At 58.5% G+C, this 20,208-nt stretch overlaps 1 protein-coding gene across 1 annotated transcript in view; it reads left to right on the forward strand.

Annotated features, from left to right (window-relative positions):
* The window catches only part of LOC119107394 (hornerin), a 34,758-nt gene that overhangs the window by 10,711 nt on the left and 3,839 nt on the right, over nucleotides 1-20,208 (forward strand). Inside the window, exons 2-9 of the mRNA XM_037230828.1 lie at nucleotides 3,564-4,005; nucleotides 4,087-6,283; nucleotides 6,890-7,073; nucleotides 7,473-8,011; nucleotides 13,388-13,520; nucleotides 15,513-15,714; nucleotides 17,747-17,805; nucleotides 19,324-19,992. Of these exons, the coding sequence (XP_037086723.1) occupies nucleotides 3,564-4,005; nucleotides 4,087-6,283; nucleotides 6,890-7,073; nucleotides 7,473-8,011; nucleotides 13,388-13,520; nucleotides 15,513-15,714; nucleotides 17,747-17,805; nucleotides 19,324-19,992 (4,425 nt within the window). The remainder of the gene's footprint in view (nucleotides 1-3,563; nucleotides 4,006-4,086; nucleotides 6,284-6,889; nucleotides 7,074-7,472; nucleotides 8,012-13,387; nucleotides 13,521-15,512; nucleotides 15,715-17,746; nucleotides 17,806-19,323; nucleotides 19,993-20,208) is intronic.

Here is a 20,208-nt window from a genome sequence, read left to right on the forward strand (position 1 = left end):
GGGCGAGGGGAGGGGCACAGCTTCAAGGGTCGCTTGTGCACGTCAGAGTAAGGAGGGAGCAGAGCTCAAACGTGATGCTGTGTTTGAATGGGTGACGGTGTTCGGGCAAATCAGGGGTGAAGCCCGGTGCCAATAGCCGTGACGACATGCATTCACAGATCAACCCATGCACGCAGCGATAGAAATAGGCGTGCTGCGAACGAGTGCGGGATGACCAGCCAATATGACTGCCTGAGGCGGAATTCCCTTCACTCCTGCAGTGGGACACCGCGGGCTAGACCACTGTGACACGCGGCGGGACTTCGGACCGACGGCGCATTTGCAGATGCATGAAAGTGCAGCCACGCGGCCGGCAGCCTCCCCGCGGTGGTCGGCGTATTGACATGACGCAAAGTGAGAGCCGCCGCAGTCCTCAGCCTCCGCTCACCGATATCGAAGGCCCTGTCGCAGGCCCGGCTCACGCGCTCCACCAAAGTCGCGGCGCCGCTGAGAACCCAATCCCAACGGTCACGCGCGAAGGACCCGTGACACGCGCTGGCGGCCGGTGACGTGGCCGGCGTCATCGGAGCCAACGCTGGGCCATGGACGTCTGCGGTGGACCTCCGACCGCCGAGCGCTGATCGACGGCCGTCACGTGACCACGTGACGTAAGCGGCCCGGTCGGCGGCGTGGGCGGCGTGGGCGGCGCGGCTGTAAGACCGGAGCGCGCGCACGAGCCTCGAGTCTCACGCCTGTTTGGGTTATTAATCGTCGTCGGATGGAGCGGCAGTGTGTCGAGGCGTCTCCTCGGGACTTTCTCCGGGGCGCTGGGTGACGGTTGTGACGCGGAGGCGACTCAACTTCAGGCTATCGGAGCGGCGATTGGGTACCGTCACCACCGTGCCCAGGTCGTCACGTTCGTCTGTCCGCCTGCGTTTGTCCTCACTTGACACGTCATCGGAAATGTCTCAGGCGGCGCCGGGGGAAAACGACACAGACCGGGGATAAGACCAGGCTTCACCCGGTTACGCTCGGGTGCGTAGCAAGGCCGACTCGCACTCAGGAGTATGTCGTCAGCTTCCGCTTTCCGTATGTTGGCTTCAAGAGTTCTTGTGGGAGATTGATCGCACTGTGTCCCGTTAAATGGACCAGAATGGCGGCACAGAGGCTACGTAGTAGCGATATGAACTAGAAAATTATCAGTTAAAAGACACCAGTTCGTTTCTGTGGGTAGCAGCGATAAAGAAAGACACGGATAAATGTTGACAAAGGTGAGAAGGACCGGATGTTTTACTCGCGCGCTTGCCACTGGGTCTATTCGCCCAACCCTCTCAGTATAGTCAAACCCAAATCAGACTAACGTCTCTTTCAACGGGTTTGAAATCGTCCCCGAGAGAACCTGATTGCCCCACCTGGCTTCCAAGCGCTCCCCCCGGCCGGCCGTCGCCCCGTGGGTTCGCCGAGGCCAGGTCAGGCGCACAGGTCGTCCGTGCGGGGGCGGGCCGGCCGCCGAGTCGGCGGTCCGGGGCCGGGTGCCGTTAGCCCCACCCCGCCTGCACGCCAACGCCGGTCGCCAGCCCGCAGCTTTCAAAGGTTAGCTTGGGGTCATCCGCGCTGGCCGCGTAATGGCCGCGCCCCTGCTGACCGGCTATAATCGTGATTTCAATCACGCGCCGGGGTAGTAATGAGGCGGGCGGCGCACCCGGCCGGGGCCCACCGGGCCCACCCCCGGTGCCAGAGGTGCCGGAGGTGCCAGAGGTGACCGGTCAGACGGCCCACGGTCGGCGAGGTAGGCATTGTGAAAGGCATGAGAGAACGGCAGGCCCCAAACAACAGCGGTTCTATGCACTCTTAGTTGTATGGTAGCAGCCTTTAGAGATGGCTAATGCGGCCTAGGTTTACGAGCCTTTCAGCATCCTGATATACAGTTGTTGTGGCTTACCTGTTCAATGAAATAGTAAATGACGTAAATATCACGTCATTACGCCCTTGTTTCCAGCTGTATGCCTTAGTTCAGATGGTTCGGAGATCAACCCGCATTGTGTCAGCGGCATTTTCAATTCAATCCCAAGATAACTTCAATGTGTCATCCACCCGAACCACTCACCCTTTATCCATGCCCATTCATTTCGACCAATTGAGCTCCCCGTCTGTGGCTGACATCCCCCCGGTCGCATATGCTAAACCCCGCCCTAGCGCTACTCGTTGCATCCTCTCCCATATCCCCGCCCACCACCTCCGCTGCACGAGTGATGTCCACTGATGTGTGATATGGTCTCCCTAGAAATGTGTTTGTCAGCTTTGCGAGGGACATGCGCGGACCAAACCCAGACTCTGCTCATCCCATCATCTTAGAACGGCACGGCACCGCTGCTGGACGAGCGTCACGTTTTCGTCTGAGCGGTCTTTTAGTAACCGTTATAGTGTAAACAGCCATGCCTCGACCATGATGCAAAAAGTGACATGATGTCAGAGTTTGGCCATTACTGAAATACCAGAAGAGTCGGGGCTGTGAGGACCTTTGTCAAAATTGATCGGTGAATGTTGACAGGATTGCCTACCAGCCATGAATCGTCCATGCCTGTACGAATCGCTCCCGCTCAAAAGCCAGCATGCGGCATTAGAGAAACGGAATTGACGACGCATTTGTGTCAGATGCATCAAGCATATTTGCAAGTCAGACTGCTTATCCGGCACACCTCCATCCACTTCCTAACCAATTTCACTTCATCTTGTATCGCAACTGTCTGACGACACATGCCAGAATGGAAATATAATCTTGCACAACTAGGACTGGCCCACTGCGGAGCGTTTGCATATTTCATGACGAGAAGGCGCCGCATCCCACGCCGGCGGGTGGAGAGGCGGCGGCGCAGGTGGTGTCCAAGACAACCGGTTGTTGTCGCGTGCGGCGGGCCGGGCCGAATCCGACGCGCTGGTTATGGAAATGCTGCACGAATGAGCATGACGCTTCAATGGCCGTAAAGTAAAGTGAAATTGCTGGCTGAGACGAATCATCTTTGCCGCCGTCGGTGGAAAAGTGCTAGTTAATGTATCTACGGACGCCGCCTTCTCCCTGCAGTGTAGACGCTTCATTTCACCCAGACCAAATGTAAATGTTGGCGGCCAACCACCCAGAGTTTTAACGTAGTTTGATGCAACAGTGCTGCGGCATAGCGTAGCGCAGAAAAAATGCCTGCAATGAGCTGTGATTCCCTGAACAGTTGGTGGAATATTATTTCTTTAACCGATGGGAAAGTTGACATGAAGCATCCACAAACCCTCTTTTAACCATTGTCTTTGGGCCGAAGGCCCTCTGTCCAAAGCCTGAAATATCTACATCTGCTTCGAATATTAATCCCTACAATCTGACAACGTCAGAAAATAAAAGCGCCGCGCCGCGGTGGTCGTGGTACCGTATTTGACGTCAGTCTTCCATGCGCTACGATCATCTCGAAACTTTTTGTGCGGCACATCCCTACAGCGTGCACATCCCAATACATCCTGCGTCCTTTCCATCTCCCTTTTTTCGTTCGGCTGGCCTCCCGCAGGCTGTTCTGACCCGGCGCCGCCCTCGTCCGCAGGTCTGCCTGCTGACTGCGCTGTGCGCAGTGGCGGCGGAGGAGCACCAAAGGGAGAGGCGGGACCTGCTCAAGCTGTTCGGCTTCAACAGCCGGCGAGGGCGCGGCAAGGGACACGGCGGCAGGGGCCGAGGACGAGGAAAGGGCGGCCGCGGCCGCGGACACGGCGGCGGACACGGCGGCGGACACGGCGCACCGTCAACCAGCTATGGGCCACCGCCCTCAACCAACTACGGACCACCGCCCTCAACCAGCTACGGACCACCGCCCTCGACCAGCTATGGACCACCGCCCTCAACCAGCTACGGGGCACCACCATCATCTGGTTATTCGGCACCGTCGGGTGGACACGGTGGTGGAGGAGGTGGACACGGAGGCGGGGGTGGTGGATACAGCGGAGGAGGTGGGGAAGGTGGGCACGGTGGTGGAGGGGGATACAATGGAGGTGGTGGTGGAGGCGGCCATATAAGTGGAGGCGGTGGACACGGCGGTGGAGGCGGTACATACGGCGGAGGCGGCGGAGGAGGTGGACATGGCGGTGGAGGTGATGGACACGGAGGCGGAGGCGGCGGACACAGTGGCGCAGGAGGCGGATATAGTGGAGGCGGTGGAGGAGGCGGACACGGTGATGGAGGCAGTGGACATGACGGTGGACGCGGGGGATACAGCGGAGGTGGTGGAGGCGGTGGACACAGTGGAGGAGGAGGTGGATACAGTGGAGGCGGTGGCGGAGGCGGACACGGTGGTGGAGGCAGTGGACACGATGGTGGAGGCGTTGGATACAGCGGAGGCGGTGGAGGCGGTGGACACAGTGGAGGAGGAGGTGGATACAGCGGAGGTGGTGGAGGAGGCGGACATGTTGGTGGAGCCATTGGACACGGCGGTGGAGGCGGCGGATATAGTGGAGGTAATGGAGGTGGTGGACACGATGGTGGAAGCGGTGGATACAGTGGAGGCGATGGAGATGGACACGGCGGTGGAGGCGGAGCTGCAGGGGGAGCGTACGGCGGCGGCCAGCGAACCTCCAAGGATTTTTCTGCCGCGTGCGAAGCATGCAATGGCTTTAAATGGGTACCGATTCCGGGCCCTTCGCGGGGCGCCAACAGGCAGCCGAAACAGAGCTATGGAGCCCCCACGCAGCCTGAACAGAGCTACGGCGCTCCCACGCAGCCTGAGCAGAGCTACGGAGCCCCCACGCAGCCTGAACAGAGCTATGGAGCCCCTACGCAGCCTGAACAGAGCTACGGAGCCCCCACGCAGCCTGAACAGAGCTATGGCGCCCCCACGCAGCCTGAGCAGAGCTACGGCGCCCCCACGCAGCCTGAACAGAGCTATGGCGCTCCCACGCAGCCTGAGCAGAGCTATGGAGCCCCCACGCAGCCTGAACAGAGCTACGGAGCCCCCACGCAGCCTGAACAGAGCTATGGAGCCCCCACGCAGCCTGAACAGAGCTATGGCGCTCCTACACAGCCTGAGCAGAGCTATGGAGCCCCCACGCAGCCTGAACAGAGCTATGGAGCCCCCACGCAGCCTGAACAGAGCTACGGAGCCCCCACACAGCCTGAAGAGAGCTATGAGGCCCCCACGCAGCCTGAACAAAACTATGGAGCTCCTACCCAGCCCGAACAGAGCTATGGAAGCCCCCAGCAGCCATCTCAGCCTCAGCAAAGCTATGAAGCCGCTCAGACACCATCACAGCCTCAGCAAAACTATGGCGCCCCTCAGCAGCCATCTCAGCCTCAGCAAAACTATGGAAGCCCTCAGCAGCCGTCCCAGCCTCAAGAGAGCTATGGAAACCCTCAGCAATCAGCTCAGCCTCAACAAAACTACGGTGCCCCTCAGCAGCCATCCCAGCCTCAGCAAAACTATGGAAGCCCTCAGCAACTACCGCAAGCTCAGGAAAACTACGGAGCTCCTCAGCAAGGGTCACGGCCGCAACAAGGTTACGGGGCTCCGCAACAGCAGGACATTATTGTCCAACAGCAGCTGGCGAGGCTGCCTCCGTCACCTCTGCCGCAGTTATTTAACGGCGCCGACTCTCCGCAGCAGGCGTACGGGTCTCCACAGGGCCCGGCCACAGTCAGCCAGCAAGGCTTCAGTCAGCAGCAAAGTCAGGAATACGGCGCGCCCCAGTTCCAGGACGTAATCAGCCAGACGCAGGCTGCCCAGGTCTCTGTCGGCCAGCAGTCCCAGCAGGCTCCCTTCAGCCAACAATTATTCAATCAGGGCGTGCAGCAAGGCCGGGGGCAGCAGGCAAGCCAAGATTACGGTGCACCGCAGCAGCAGGACATCATCAGCTCAGGACAGGCGGGAAGTTTCGTCTCTCAGCAGAACCAGCAGGTGAACCAGGACTACGGTGCACCGCAGCAACAAAATACCGTAAGCCAGCCACTATTCGGCGGCTCCGCTTCTCAGCAGGGTTTCGGCCAACAGGTGAACCAGGACTACGGCGCACCTCAGCAGCAGGATATCATCAGCCCTGCACAAGTCGGCGGCTTTCCCTCCCAACAGCAATCCGGTAGTTTTGCGTCCCAGCAGAACTTTAACCAGCAGGCGAGCCAGGACTACGGCGCGCCCCAGCAGCAAGACATCATCAGTTCCTCCCAGGCCACCAGCTTCGTCCCCCAGCAGAGCTTCAACCAGCAGGCGAGCCAAGACTACGGCGCGCCCCAGCAGCAGCAGGTTATCAGCCCGCCGCGGGGCGCGTCGCAGCAGGCCGGCCGCCTCTCCCCGCCGCCGCGCCAGCCGGGCCAGGAGTACGGGCCGCCGAGCGCCAACGACATCCTGACTGGCCCGCTGCCGGCCGGCGCCACCGTCATCACGGGGGGCGCCCGGCCCCAGCCGGCCGGGCAGCAGCAGCCGCTGGACGGCTACGGCCCGCCGGCCGGCAACAGCCTGCTGGCCGGCCCGGGAGGGGCGCGGCAGCAGGTCGCCCAGGCGCAGACGACGGCCGCCGGGTATGGCCCGCCGGCCGGCAACAGCCTGCTGCTGGGACCGGCGCCGGCTCCGCAGGTGCTGGTGCAGGGCGACGCCGCGGCTCAGCCCGCGGCCGGAGATGGCCTGAACCAGGGCTACGGACCGCCCGCGACCAACAGCCTGATCGCCGACGGTCAGAGCTCCGGTGGATTCTCTCAGAACAACCAAGGTGTGATAGGTGACAACATTGGGAGCGGCTTCGTCTCGGACAGCCAGGGATCTGGTGGATTGATCCAGGATAGCCAAGGCGTGATATCTGGCGATGCTGCAAATAACTTTATTATTAACGATCAGTCCTCCGGTGGATTGACTGACGGCAACGTTGGTGTGATATCAGGCAACGCTGCCAACAGCTATGACAATCAGGGCTCTGACGTCTCCTCTCAAGGCAACGTTGGTGTGATATCAGGCAACGCCGCCAACAACTATGACAATCAGGGCTCTGACGTCTCCTCTCAGGGCAACGTTGGTGTGATATCAGGCAACGCCGCCAACAACTATGGCAATCAGGGCTCTGGCGTCTCCTCTCAGGGCAACGTTGGTGTAATATCAGGCAACGCTGCAGACAACTATGACAATCAGGGCTCTGGCGTCTCCTCTCAGAGCAGCGTGGGCGTGATATCTGGGGACGCTGCCAATAACTTCATCTCCGATACCCAAGATCAGAGCAGCGCGGGCGTAATATCTGGAAACGCTGCCAATAGCGTCGTCTCCGATGCCCAAGATCAGAGCAGCGCGGGGCTCATATCTGGAGACGCTACCAATAGCTTCACCTCGGGCGGCCAGAGCCAGGAAGGGCAGAGTGTTTTCTCCAGCGGCGATAGTGTCGGCGTTGTCCAGGATTATCTGCCTCCGCAGACAAATGGCCAGGTCCCAGACATCGATATCCGAGGAGGCGCAGCCTTGGGCGTGCAGCCTGTGACGCTATCCGATCAGGTACAGCAGTTCGTCCAAGACCAACAGCAGTCCACCTTCGGCGATGTCATCGTCGACTCCCAGCAGCAACAGCAGGACGCTTCCTTTAACAGTGGATTTGTGAACGTCCAGCAAGAGGGAGAGATCGTCCAGAATGCTCAGGGTGTGAACGTGGACAACACCTTCACGAGCGATCAACAAGACAGCGTTTTTGCTAACCAACCGGATTCCTTCGAAAGTAACTTCGTAGACAATGGCCAAGCTGTGATTCAGGAGAATCAGCAAACGTCCATTTTGGGAGCCGTTGATGAAGGCGCGCGGCAAACCGAGATTGTTCAAAACCAGGTGACGTTTGATGAGAGTTTCAGCGACAGCCAGCAGGGAGGAGTCAAGACCCAGCAGGACCAGGTTTCGTCCGTCCAGAACAGCATCGCTGTTGACCAGCAGCAGTATCAGCAGGCCCAAGACGGCGACGTGCAGATTTCTGGAGACGCCTTCGCGAGCCAGGGTGACTTCCAGTCGACGGTAGACACGTCGTTTGATGACATCTCGCAGACACAGTGAGTAGACATCGAGCAGATGTGCCGCGGGCAAAATTATGACGTCACTGCCCCTGTGAGTCGATCGACATGACTCGTCTAGCTGCACCATAGCGATGCCTCTGTTTTGCGTGCTTTATTCCGACAGAATGCTAGCGGTCAAATGTAACTCTTCGGAAAGGAATGCATTGCGTGCATTTGTGTCCTACTTATGCAATGGGCCTCTCTCACTTTCCTCTTACACGCGACGGCCAGGATATCGCACTACGTTCCGTGGTCTGCACAAGCCTCGTTTGTCGGATTACTCGTAAATCGTCAGTCACCTTTGTTAACGCCCACTGGTCACATCTAAGACTACACTACGCTGCGCCTGAACATGGAGTCACTAAGTCATCTGTACCGGATGATGATCACAATCATATTTCAGGTCGGTTAGTGACGGAGGCTTCATCGCCCAGCCTGCCGCAGACCAAGCTTCGAACACGGTCCAGGTAAGCCTCCTTTTCGGTCCCCTGACCAGTATGCCTGTCACCGGAGGGCTTCTTCCGCTAACGTCATGACTAGCCCGCCGGCGCGCGAGTGCAGCCGCACCGCGCCGCTCGCCGCTCTCTCACAGTTATCGCTTGAGTCTCACACCACGTGCAGAGGGCCGAGCATAAGACGCGGTCGTGTCAGCGATTTGCTGATGATCACTGGAGTGGCGCACTCGGCGTTACAAAATCAGCTGAGCGGACGCTCCGGCACGACCTACAACGACCTCTGGCCGCCATAGGCGCGACCTCCGTCGACTGAAAGGGAGGAGGTGGAGACATGGCTGGGAAGTAGGAACAATGCTGGCGAATTGTGATTTAGATATCCATCACAATATTCGAAAGCGTTCTCACAGGTACCACTTGTATGTTTGCCACATTTCCTTGGCAACATTGAGGTAAAGTTGGTCACCATGCTGGTCAAACTTATTATGCATCATATTATCCCTAGCACATTTTTTACTTGTCCAAAAATCTTCGCACGTGCCGACGTTTTCCTTTGCAAGCCGAGCTGTTTTACAGAAGTGAGCCGGACCAAATGCTCCTTGATAAACCCCCTTAAATAATAAACCCCCTAGGCTGAAGACGTTGCATCCGACTCAACAAATCATACTCCCGTTGTAATGCATTTTGTGCTTAATCCTGTTCTGCCGTAGCGCTGGGTACAACCATGCTGACATGAAACGGTACGCTCACGCGTGTGTGAATTAGGAGCCATATGCTTTTGACAGCTATTGCTCTGCGCACCTATTCACGACATAGAACAATGCATAAACTGGTGCTATCGGGAATGCTCTTTGACAACACCACAAAGAGAGAGCATAAATGCTTTATCGTAATGCTTTCCCACTGCTTATGGTGACGCTCTTTTATTCATCAATAGCACCTTAATCAGTGTTATGATATTCAGTGAATTATCATTCAAATCATAGCCCAAGGCTCGCAGCAGTTTACCTGATCGGACGCCCACTTGTTATATTCTACCTCAACGTATTTACCCAGAAATGATTTAGAAATGGTCCTTCTAATTCATCGTCTCTCGTAATAGTTTCTTAATCGGGTCTCAAGGCGGCATTTCTCCGGACATACCAGTGCAGTAAATCACAGTCGTCCGATGGCTTTATTATGGTGGCGACAACTGCCTGTTAGTGGTGCCCATCGACCATTAAGTCACGCGCCATCACGTACACGCTCACGTCAGAGCGTCACGCAGCCCGACCGCAGTGTCGTGCCATTACCGCAGTCCCCCCGCAAATAGTTGAGATACGTTGAGAAGCGTTCTCGGTGTGCGGCCGACCGTCACGCCTTTCCAAAGCCACACAGGTATTTAAGTTTCCCGTCCAGCAAACCAACGACTAAAACTTGTCTGCCGCCACTGCCTCGACCGACTGAGGTAAGCGCATGCCAGATATCCGAGGCATTTTCTGTGAGCGCCACAGTTTGCTTCTGTCAGTCGGATTTGAACAACTACAATTTTGGCGATCGGACAGCTAAAATGCTGGCGATCCCGCTGAGCATGATCCCGCGGTAGTGTCGCGCTGACAATCTGCGGCTGCTGCGAAGCACTCTCATCTCTTCACGTGACGCGCCCCGGTCCGGCGAGACGCTTCAATGGCCATCGCCGCCCGAGAGTCACGTCACTGTCGACGGGTGCCGAGGGCGCGCCGTCTCCGCGACGGTGCCTCCCCGCGGGACAGCGTGCCTTGTGACGAAACGGCTCGGAGATGCGCCACGACCGCCCCGTGATGGACGACGTCCTCGCCGCCGATGACGCCTCCGAGAGCGTCTCTCGTCGCCGTTGACGCCTCCGAGAGCGTCTCTCACCGCCGGTGACGGCTCCCGGAGCGTCTCTCGCCGCCGATGACGCCTCCGAGAGCGTCTCTCGCCGCCGGTGACGCATGGCCTGTCCGCGCGGTACGACGCTCACCGCCACCGACGGACGCGCGGACAGAGGTGAAGATCCCCTCGGGTGGCCTTCGAAAAAGCGCGGCATGTCCGCCGAGTCAGATGGCGGGGCTGAAGCCATTTAGAGGCTGCATGTCGGTGTCATTAACAGGCCGACATCGCCGCGACCGTTCGGACTTTCCGGAGCCACGTGCGTCGTCTGGTGGGACGCACGCGCGGTTTTCGCGATGAGGCGGCGGTGGCGCGCGCGCGACAATTTCCCACAGCTGCGCCGCGTCCATCAGTCGGCGCCAGGAGCGCCGCGGGCGCCACGGCGCCGCCAGCCGCGTCCGCAGTGACAACGGGCGAGATTCGCCGGCGCGGGAGTCAGGCGCTTTCTCTGCCTTGCGGCTGGCAGTGCAGCGCGGGTACAGTCAGGGGCGCACTTAAGACTGGAGACACGCAGTAATGCGGGGGTGGAGCGCTGCTTGGACTGAGGCGCCGGCAGACCGCCGACGGTTCCCGTGCCAGAGTGCCGGATGGCGCGCCGACCGACCGCGAAAATGCACGTCTGGCTTAGCTCATCACGACTGTGGTTGTGCTCTGTTTTGCGGTCGTGTTTTACCACGATCAGGCTTGGAATTAAGGATGCCAAAATGAGGTGGAACAGAGCGTCAGGGCGTTTTGCAGGCAATCACGGCTCCAGATTTCTCCATCGTTTGTGATGATGGGTACGAATATCAGCCTGAAGGGCGTGGTATTAAGCTATAATGCAAGCAATGGCTGGCTACAATTGCTGGCTAAAGTACATCCCGTGGAAGAGCAGAAACGTAGAACATGCATAGCGGTATATGGGTGTTGGCTCATTTATTAACACGCGCCCGGGTGGTTGGATGCCCTTCGCTCGGGTGGAGGGTCAATTTGACCCCCTGAGATCTCGGGAACTAGGGAAGCTAGAGACACCAAATTTACAGGGTGTACTGGCCTGTACCTGAACCCACTCAGGTCAGAGTTTGAGGTTCCTAGATTATGACCTTGGGGTCAAACACTTCAAACAAGGTCGATCTCCTGGTTGGTCTCCAAAGTGCCCCCAGAACCTAGATGCTGTTCTAAGCAAAAGGTCACATGATTATTTAAGGCCAGTGACCTTTTGAAGGTCATGGTGACCAATATCATACTACACTGGTTTTAGCTTTTCATTTGAATAAGCGATAAACCTTACGCTATGCAGCATGTTCCTAGAAACAAAATGTTGACCTCAGTCATTTTAGGTCAGTGACCATTCTGACCTTTGAAAACGCATAGAAGATGTGTAATACGGTTCCAGTCATCAATAAATTTTAAATGAGCAATAGAAACTACCCCATACAGCAAATCCTAAAGTACTAAAGCAGTCTGGCCTTGGTCAGACTTTTAAAGCTGACCATAGGTCAATGGAATTTGATCAGTCAATTATTGTGTTGCTTAAGAAAACATCCCAGAGATTACGGTTACGTCTAACACTCCGTTGTTGCATCAGAATGAACGATTCCCTAGAAATTGACCTCGCAGAATCCATGGCCTGACTTTGACCTGCCGCAGGTCAGTGACCTTACAAGGTTAATCTGAATTTGTACTACTAGACAATCCGCTGTTCTGTTGTCTACAGCTGTGCAAAATTGTCTGGAAAAAACCTTTGGGGGCTGGTCAGTTTGACCCCCGCCCCCCCCCAGCGCGTGCTGGAAACCACATGTCTCATTGCGACAATTAAATAGCGGATTGTTAAGTAAAATAAATTCAGATTAACCTTGTAAGGTCACTGATCTACGGCACAAAACCACATGTTTCATTGCGCTAGCGCATCGGGATATGCATCTTGTTTTATGTGCCGCAGTTCTCATCCAAATGGTATCGTTCGGCACTGGCCAACTCATCCCACTGTTCCTCAGAGCGACCTGGGCGGCAATGCCCTCGTGTCCGATCAGAGCCAAGACGGCTTAGTTAGCGGGCAGGTCATCGACCTCCGAGGTCAAGGTCAGCAAGCCGAGGAAGAGTACACGTACCCGCAGCCGGACAGCCAGTTTCAGGAGGGACAGCAACAGAACAGGTGGGCGATTATCCCCTCTGTCTTCGTCGCCGTTAAATGAACGAAGATTACCCTGTCGGTGTGAAGGCTTCGTTGGATTGCTAACACGTGAGAGGTTGATGCATGACTAAGCACTAATGACCCTAGCATAGTAAGCACGAAGTGAGGGGTTGAATGACGGTAGCTTTTAGTCGTGTTCGTTGCTCCTGTTGGGATTGGCGTAGTGCCGGATCGGTGTGGGAAATTCATTAGACTGAATGACATTATAGAATTTCGGTCATGGGTTATAGTAGAAAAATAGCGTAGAAAATGCTGTGTGAAACGCCCAGTATGCCTTGCAGCAGTCTATTTAGCTCGTAGCATTATGGCGGTGTTATGGTTTTGAATTTGCTCGTGCTTGCCTTGCGAACTAACATCTGCAGTAGCCATTGTGTGTGCTTCGTCCACCGCGTCGTCTGACCTGACTAACGCGACTTATGCTTTTACCAGCGCCGAGATCTATGACTTCCGACTAGACTGGCCGAAGCTGGGCGCCAAGGTAGTCTCCGTCCCGTTCCCCTCGCCGTTCCCGTCGCCGATCCCCACCCCGCCTCTGCCGCGCCCGCCAGCTGCGCCGCTCCCCCGCCCCGCCTCGGGCGCAGCGCCCTCACCGGCCGCCGTCGGCCGGCGCACCACCACCATCAGCCTGAATATCGGAGCGGTGCTGCGGCAGCACGACGCCGGGCTCGCCTCGGCCATGCGCGGGCTCGGCCCCGGGCCGGTGATGCACTTCACGACGCGTCTGCACGCGCTCCGCTCGACCCTGCTGCCGGAGGTGTCGCGGCGCCTCTCCGCGGCGCTGCACTCGCGCCACCTGACGGCGGCCGCTTCGCTGCGCGCCGGTGCCGCCTCCGGTCGCCTCCCCGGCGCCACCTACAGGCCGTTCGGCTCTCGGCTCTCGGTGACGACGACAGTGCGGCTCAGGATGGGCCCGTCGGACCGCCTGCGGCCCTCCAAGACAGTTCACCTGCACTTCAGCCCCGCCGTGCCGCTGGAGAAGGTGAAGGTGCACGTCCGGAGGCCAGGCTTGCGCCGGGAGAAGAACAGGAAGCGACCGGCATCACTGGTGTGGCCCGTGTCGTCTAGGGTGGCCGGGGATGGTGCGGAGGAACCGGCGGCGAGCAGCACGGAGACGCCAAGGACCGGTGCAGAGGTACTACAGAATGGTGCCGACAAGCCGGAAGCCAGCCCAGCGCCATCGCGGCCCGGCTCCACGACGAAGCCAGTTGAAAGAGAATATCTTTCACCTGGGGCTAGCGAAGCCACGTCAGCCTCAGACGTAGAGGCAACGACACTTAGGGCCTTGGTGGACGAGTATCTCGAGCCGTTAACATCAACAGGAGCTCCAGTTTCCAGCACGGTCGCACCGCTGGTGGAAGCTGGGCAGCCAACACCAGCCCTAAATCCGGGCCCGGAGGCAGCTGATGACAATCTGAGGCAAGTGATGGGAGTGTTTGATTATTTGGAGCCGCCGCGTCAAGACTTTTCGCCGGGGAAGAACTCTTACGGAGCCGAGAAGCTGGTGTCGCAAAATACCGCGACGAGTGGAGTTCGTCTGAGCAGCATTTTGAGCTTAGGTCGTGGCAATTCGTCTTCAGCCAAGCCAGGAGTTCCGAAGCTTTTCAATGGCTATCTACCTCCGCCGGACCCAGCCACCGAATCGGTCTCCACGACTTCAGCACCTGACACGGTATCCTTCCCCAGTACTGTCGAGAGACCCGAAACGGTGAACACTACGCCCCAGCCGGGCGCTGCGGGCCCCTCCACTACGCATCTGTCGGCAACGAGCAGCACGGGTCTGCCACTTGTCGACTTCTCTCGCCCGATTTCTACCACGGAAACACCGGAAACCAACTATCTGTTTGGAAACTCCACGACAGTAGCTTCCGTTCCTGAAAACCTGACATCAGGAGGTAGCACTAGGCTGCCTGTTACTGAATATCTCGTAACAGAGCCAACCACCTCAAGTCTTACGAGTGCTTACACGACTGAAAGAAATAGGGGGACAAATTATTCTTTCCAAACGTCTACCACCACGAGCTCACCCGACAAAAGCGTCTCAAGTCTACCTACATATTTTGATCCGGCGGTTACTGCAGCTCCCCAGCATCAGCCATCTACCATACCGACATACACTGAAAGCTCCACAACGCATCCCGACAGTATATCTAGCACCGTGTACCCACCCACACAGTCTTCCACTTTAACCACTACTGAAAACAGCGCGCACTCTCAGTCCCTCTTGAGCACGTCCGCCTTCGAACACCTACCGCCGGAGCCGACGCCGGAGCCGGAGCCGACTCCAGAGCCTGAGCCCACGGCGGGTGCGCCGGCGGCAAGCACGTCCCTCGTGCCAGTCACGGAGTACGCTCCGACGCGATCCTCCACCGCGGTGGGCACGACTCCGGGACAGAGCACAACGATGTCGCCACCCGTCAGCTACCCGCCGGCGGACGACGACGTCACGGCGGCGCCGGGATCGGCAGACTCGGGTTCCTTGCACGTCGAGATCGTCACACCGTCGCTGGTGCTGCCTTACGTGCCGCCCGAGCGCACGGAGCGCCCGAGAAGTCACGGCGCCGGAACCACGGAGGCCGCAACGCCGGACGACGCGGCAGCTGCGGCGGTGACCACCTACAGGCCCTCGTCGACGCGGGTCTCAGCGACCGTCGCAGGTTCGTCGGTAACCTCAGCGTCGCCGCCCGTGACCCGTGAGGTCAGCGGTGACAGCCTTCACAACTCTGTTGACGAAGACTACGCCCCACACACTGCTACCATGGCATCAACAACGGCAGCCCCGACGGCGTCATCAACTGGCATGTTGAAGGCAGTCTCGAACTCGTTCAAGTTTAGCAGGCAGGAGGGTTGGCATGGCATGCGGATCTCGCCGTCTCTTGAGCAGTTCGGGACGACGTCGGCGCCTGGGCCCGCCACGTCAGCCCCCACTCGTCACGAGAGTGTACCGCCAGTCGTGTCAACCACACCCGACCCGGTCCGATACCAGGAGGACACCCCACCGTCCGCGCCGACCACGCTCTCGTCAACGCGTTACGAGGACGCGTCGACGCCGACGGCGACGACTCCCGCGCCGTCTCGCTACACCACCATCAACAGCACGTACTTCCCGCCGGAGACGACGATCGCCCCGCCGGCTTCCACCACCAAGGCCTCCTCCCTGCTCAGCCTGCTGGGGTCTGCGGCCAGGGGCGAGTCCGAGAAGCCCTTGGTAGATGTGCAGCCGTGGGCCAACAGGAGGCCAAGCCTACCGAGGACGGTGACCCCGCGCTCCGTGGTCAGGCGCCGAAGGCCCGGTGGTCTGTTGAAGTTCAATAGAGGAAGAGCAACTTCGACCATTGCGGCGGCGCCAGTGGAGGAGGGCAAGGGTCATGTCAAGGGTCAGCGAACGAGCGTATTGAAACAGCCACGCAGCGGTAACAGAGTGCGGAATGTCGGTAACAGATACCAGAGGAGAAACCGATTGAGAAGTGGCGGAAAAGAGCGTCAACCATTGCCACCGCCTGTAAAGCAAGAGGACGGGGCTGAAGTGGTAAAGGCGGAGCGTGAAGAGTCGGGGGAAAAAGAAGCCTCTGTAAGTCCCGTCGTTCAAAGCGCGTATCAAAGACGTCGAAATCGATTCACGAACAGGCGGAAGAAGGAACGCCCATCACTTCTGAGAAATTCACGCACCGGCCCGGACAGCCGAATAGAAACGGGTAATACCACCAGGAATGTAACGCAACATGGGAAACAAAGCATATACGAACGACGACGCCAATTGGCCAGGAATCGTGTTACACACATAACATTAGCTGCACAAGAGGAAAGGCCAATGCCAAAGCGCACCAATGTACTTAATGATTCCAGTTCCAATGTAGTTTCTCGCAAAAGGGGATCTGCTTATCAGCGGCGACGAAACCGTTTGAGAAACAGGGCTAAAGAAACTAAAGAATCGCAACAGAAAGAGCTGGGATCCCAGCTCCCTATCAAGAACACATCTAGCGAGCCAGCAATACCGCAGAGGCCAGCGCAGAGGCTGCGGCAGACGAACCCTACGACGAGGGCCGCTCGACTCGCGGCAATCAGCTCAGAAAAGGCACCTAATGAAGGATCATATCCAAACCGTCTGAGCTTCCCCGCGAAAGCAGTGTCAAATGGTGACAGCGCGCCGAAGGCAGATTCCGCTGCGACGGTTCGCACGGTGCGGAGGTTCGGGCAGCGCGGAACCGATCGGGCCAAGACGAGAAGACGGCGTCTGCGAAAGCGCCTCGAGCAAGCGAGGTCAGCGGGATCTGATCAGAGCAATGAAGCACAAACCTCAACAACAGATACCATGAAGCAGCGAAACGCAACCGCGCACAGCAGCCCATCGGTGGTCGTCACAACCTACAGGCCCCGAAAGAGCCTTAAATATTTGACATCGGAGAGTGCACGGAGGCCCAAGAACGGAGACAAGGTAGTGTCATCAGTGTCCACAGAACGACCCACCAACAAAATTGGACTGGAGTCTAATGTGACAACAGTTAAGCCTAGAACACGCAAGAATCAGGTAACCCCAGCATCGGTGCCCCAGCTTCGCAGGAATGCAACCCAGTCAGTGCCAATTACAACTTACAGGCCTCACAGCAAGGACAAGAAGAGAGTAAAGATGTTGCAGAAACTGGCTGCCTTAGGAGTCGAAAATTCAGAAGAATCTGACGTTCTTGCTAACAGCATAGAGGATCAGCCAACGATAGAGATGACCGCGGCTCCTCCCCAAAGTCCCGTACAGTCCCCTAACTCGACCTCAACACGGCCCTCTCACCCCTCCGCCCCACCCAGGGCGGGCAAGTCCCGTCTGAGACTGCCTTGGCGACCCCGGCCGGCCTCGAGCGACCGACCCACGGAACGGACACGACACCGCCTGCGGTGGTCACGTGACCTGACCTCGGCTGACGCGCCCGGCGCCAACAGGTTGACTCATGCGCTCTCTGACTGGGGTGGGGAGGCCGGCATGCGACTGCACGTGCTGGGGAGAGGGATGTGGCACCGCCTTGCAGGTTGCAGCTGCCGCCATCGTCGCCCACGCCAGCACAAAGCACGCTGAACTGAGGTGACCGGGGTCAAACTGCCGTCACCGCTCACTGCTTGATGTACCGTTTAAGCAACGTTCACTGCCTGTTGAATGCTTGCGTCACACTTCGCTCCAGAAGTGGGAGGCATCGGCACTGGCATGCCTCTGTCACGATCTCCTCGTTTCAGCGTTGTGGAAGAAGACTCAGGTTTTGTTCCGGGTGGCGGAGACGCCGGAGATTCGTTCGGTGAGATCAGCCCGCCAGCACCAGAGGCCAGCTCAACTGTTGGTGAGAGCTTCTTGTCAGGCAATGAGATCGCCTCATTCGCCGACGAGGTTTCCACTGCAGGCGTCGGGACTAGCTCGACGGGCGGCGAGATCAGCTCAACCGTTGGCGCGGGGTTCTCATCAGCAAACGAGATCAACTCATTATCCGCCCCGGGTGCGGAGACCACCTCGGTGCAAGACGAAGGCAGCTACACCAGCGCCCCTGTCAGTGCAGTTCTACCGGCGTTGGCTGAGGCCAGCTCAGGTGGTCTGACCGAGGTCGGCTCGGGCGGTCTGACCGAGGTCAGCACGGGCGGTCTGACCGAGGTACAGGAGGAGCCGGCCGTGACGGAGCTGGTGCCGCTGCTGGGTGGAGAGGCGCCGCCGGTGCTGGAGGTGCAGCCGCAGCCGCAGGAGTACCTGCCGCCGCCGGCCGACGCCCCGCCGCTCATCGACGTCCGCGACACGCTCCAGCAGGTAGTCACCGACCAGATAGCCGCCGTCGCCGCCGACGCTCTCGCTTCCACTGACGCCCGCGACGCGCCGGCCGCCTCGACGACGACGGAGCCTGCGCTACTAACCACAACCGCGCCGGTGCTGCCCTCTGCACCACAGACGGCGGCGCCGCCCGCGCCGACGCGCCGACCAGGCGCACGCAGTAGGATAAGGCGGCCGGAGGGTACTTACCTGCCCCCGCCTGGCGCGCGCCCGACTGCCACCGCTGCTTCACGAGGCGGGTTCGCTGACGTAGGTCAGTTCTTGTGACCGATCGACAGTGTGGGCATGCCGGCTTCGCTAAACGTTGACGCGCTTGTGCTGTACATATGCTGACAGGCTGAAGCGACTTCTGACCTTTTAGAGATCTATTGTTTTTGGTGTGTTTTCTCTTCTAGTAAAATTTATTGTAGCTAAGCTCTGCAGCAGTACTCCTCTTTTCCGCAAGGGTGGTGCCTCCGGAGTGTGACGTTGCGAAGGTCAGGCTGAAAGCAGTCTTAAGTGATATGCAACGAAGCAAGACTTTACGTTATCAATCTCAGCAGCTAACAATTTGGAAGCTCCATCCTCTCTTGTAGATAAATCAGCAAATGTCACCCCACCTAAACTGCACAGTGCATGCCGCATTGCGTATTGCCTCTCCAACCGCTTTGTTTCCCTGCTTTGCACACCTTACCTGCTGCTAAAGTGCGCTACACCCTGTACCGCACCGCATAAACTGCATGTCTGATTTGCAGGGCTCCTGACCGCTCGGGTCACGACCTATCGACCGCGCACTGACCTTGGCACGACGCTGCCGGACGAGCCGCGCCGCGAGGCCGCCCCGGACGCGAGCACGACACTCCCGGACGCTGCTGCCCGCTCCCCTCCCGGCACCGGTGTCCGGTCCGCCGCCCTGGTCGACCCTCCTCCTCCGCTCACGCTCCTGCCCGCCGACCACCTGGCCGCCAACGAGGTCCAGACGGAGATGGCCGTCCCGGTCCGGCTGCCGGCCGGTGGTAAGGACGCCGCCGCCGCGCTGATGCCGCCCGAAAAGTTCCTCGAGCTGATGCTTATGACGACGAAAATGCTGGACGCGGAGGCCGAGGAGCAGCGCGCGCGCGAGGTAGCGAGGCTAGCCACTGCAACAGAGCTGTCATCCACTGACAGGGATGCTACAACTTCCGTGGATATTGGCGCCGATCTCATGATCAAGGCCATGCAGCTGTCTGAGGTACAGGAGATGAAGAGGAACAACTCGCTGGAGACGGTGATGATAGCGCCCACACGTACCGCTTTCGACGCTTTGAGCCCGTTGAATACGGATGCAGGGATGACATTTCTAGATCGTCCGCAAGAGGGTAGCGAGCTCTTGGATGTGGAGAACACCGAGGACGACGGGCTGCAGGCCACTGGTGAGAGCGACACTCTCACACCGGAGGCGAGGCTGAGGCTGGTGAGCGTGTTGGAGGCCCTGGCGACGCTGGGGTCAGCACCAGCAGCGGACGATGAAGTGACGTCTCAGCCATCTGCAGGATCAGGCGGCTCAGAGACCATCACCGCCGAGCTTCTCCAACCGGCTTCTCCCGCCGGAACTCCACGCTCGACTGAGACGAACAGCACGCTCGACGGCCGAGCTGTGGAGGTGGTCTCGGCAGAGGGTGATGTGATGCCCGCCGACGTGGACGTCGAGGTAGAGGTTCGCGTTGACAACACCAATCAAACCGTGCCGACGCCAACTGAGGTTAAGACAATGGTGGAGACGATGCACGGCATTCTGCCGGAGTTTGAGTCAACTGTCCAGAGCATCAGTGAAAGCTTCAACGAACTGTATCCTTCTTCCTCGGAAGGACTTTCGCCGGAGACCAAAATGCTCTTCCGGTTGTTTTACAGGATAAATAGAAATTCG

This window comes from Pollicipes pollicipes, unplaced genomic scaffold (genome assembly GCF_011947565.3).
Source record: "Pollicipes pollicipes isolate AB1234 unplaced genomic scaffold, Ppol_2.1 Scaffold_6686;HRSCAF=7923_pilon_pilon_pilon, whole genome shotgun sequence".
NCBI lineage: Eukaryota > Metazoa > Arthropoda > Thecostraca > Pollicipedomorpha > Pollicipedidae > Pollicipes > Pollicipes pollicipes.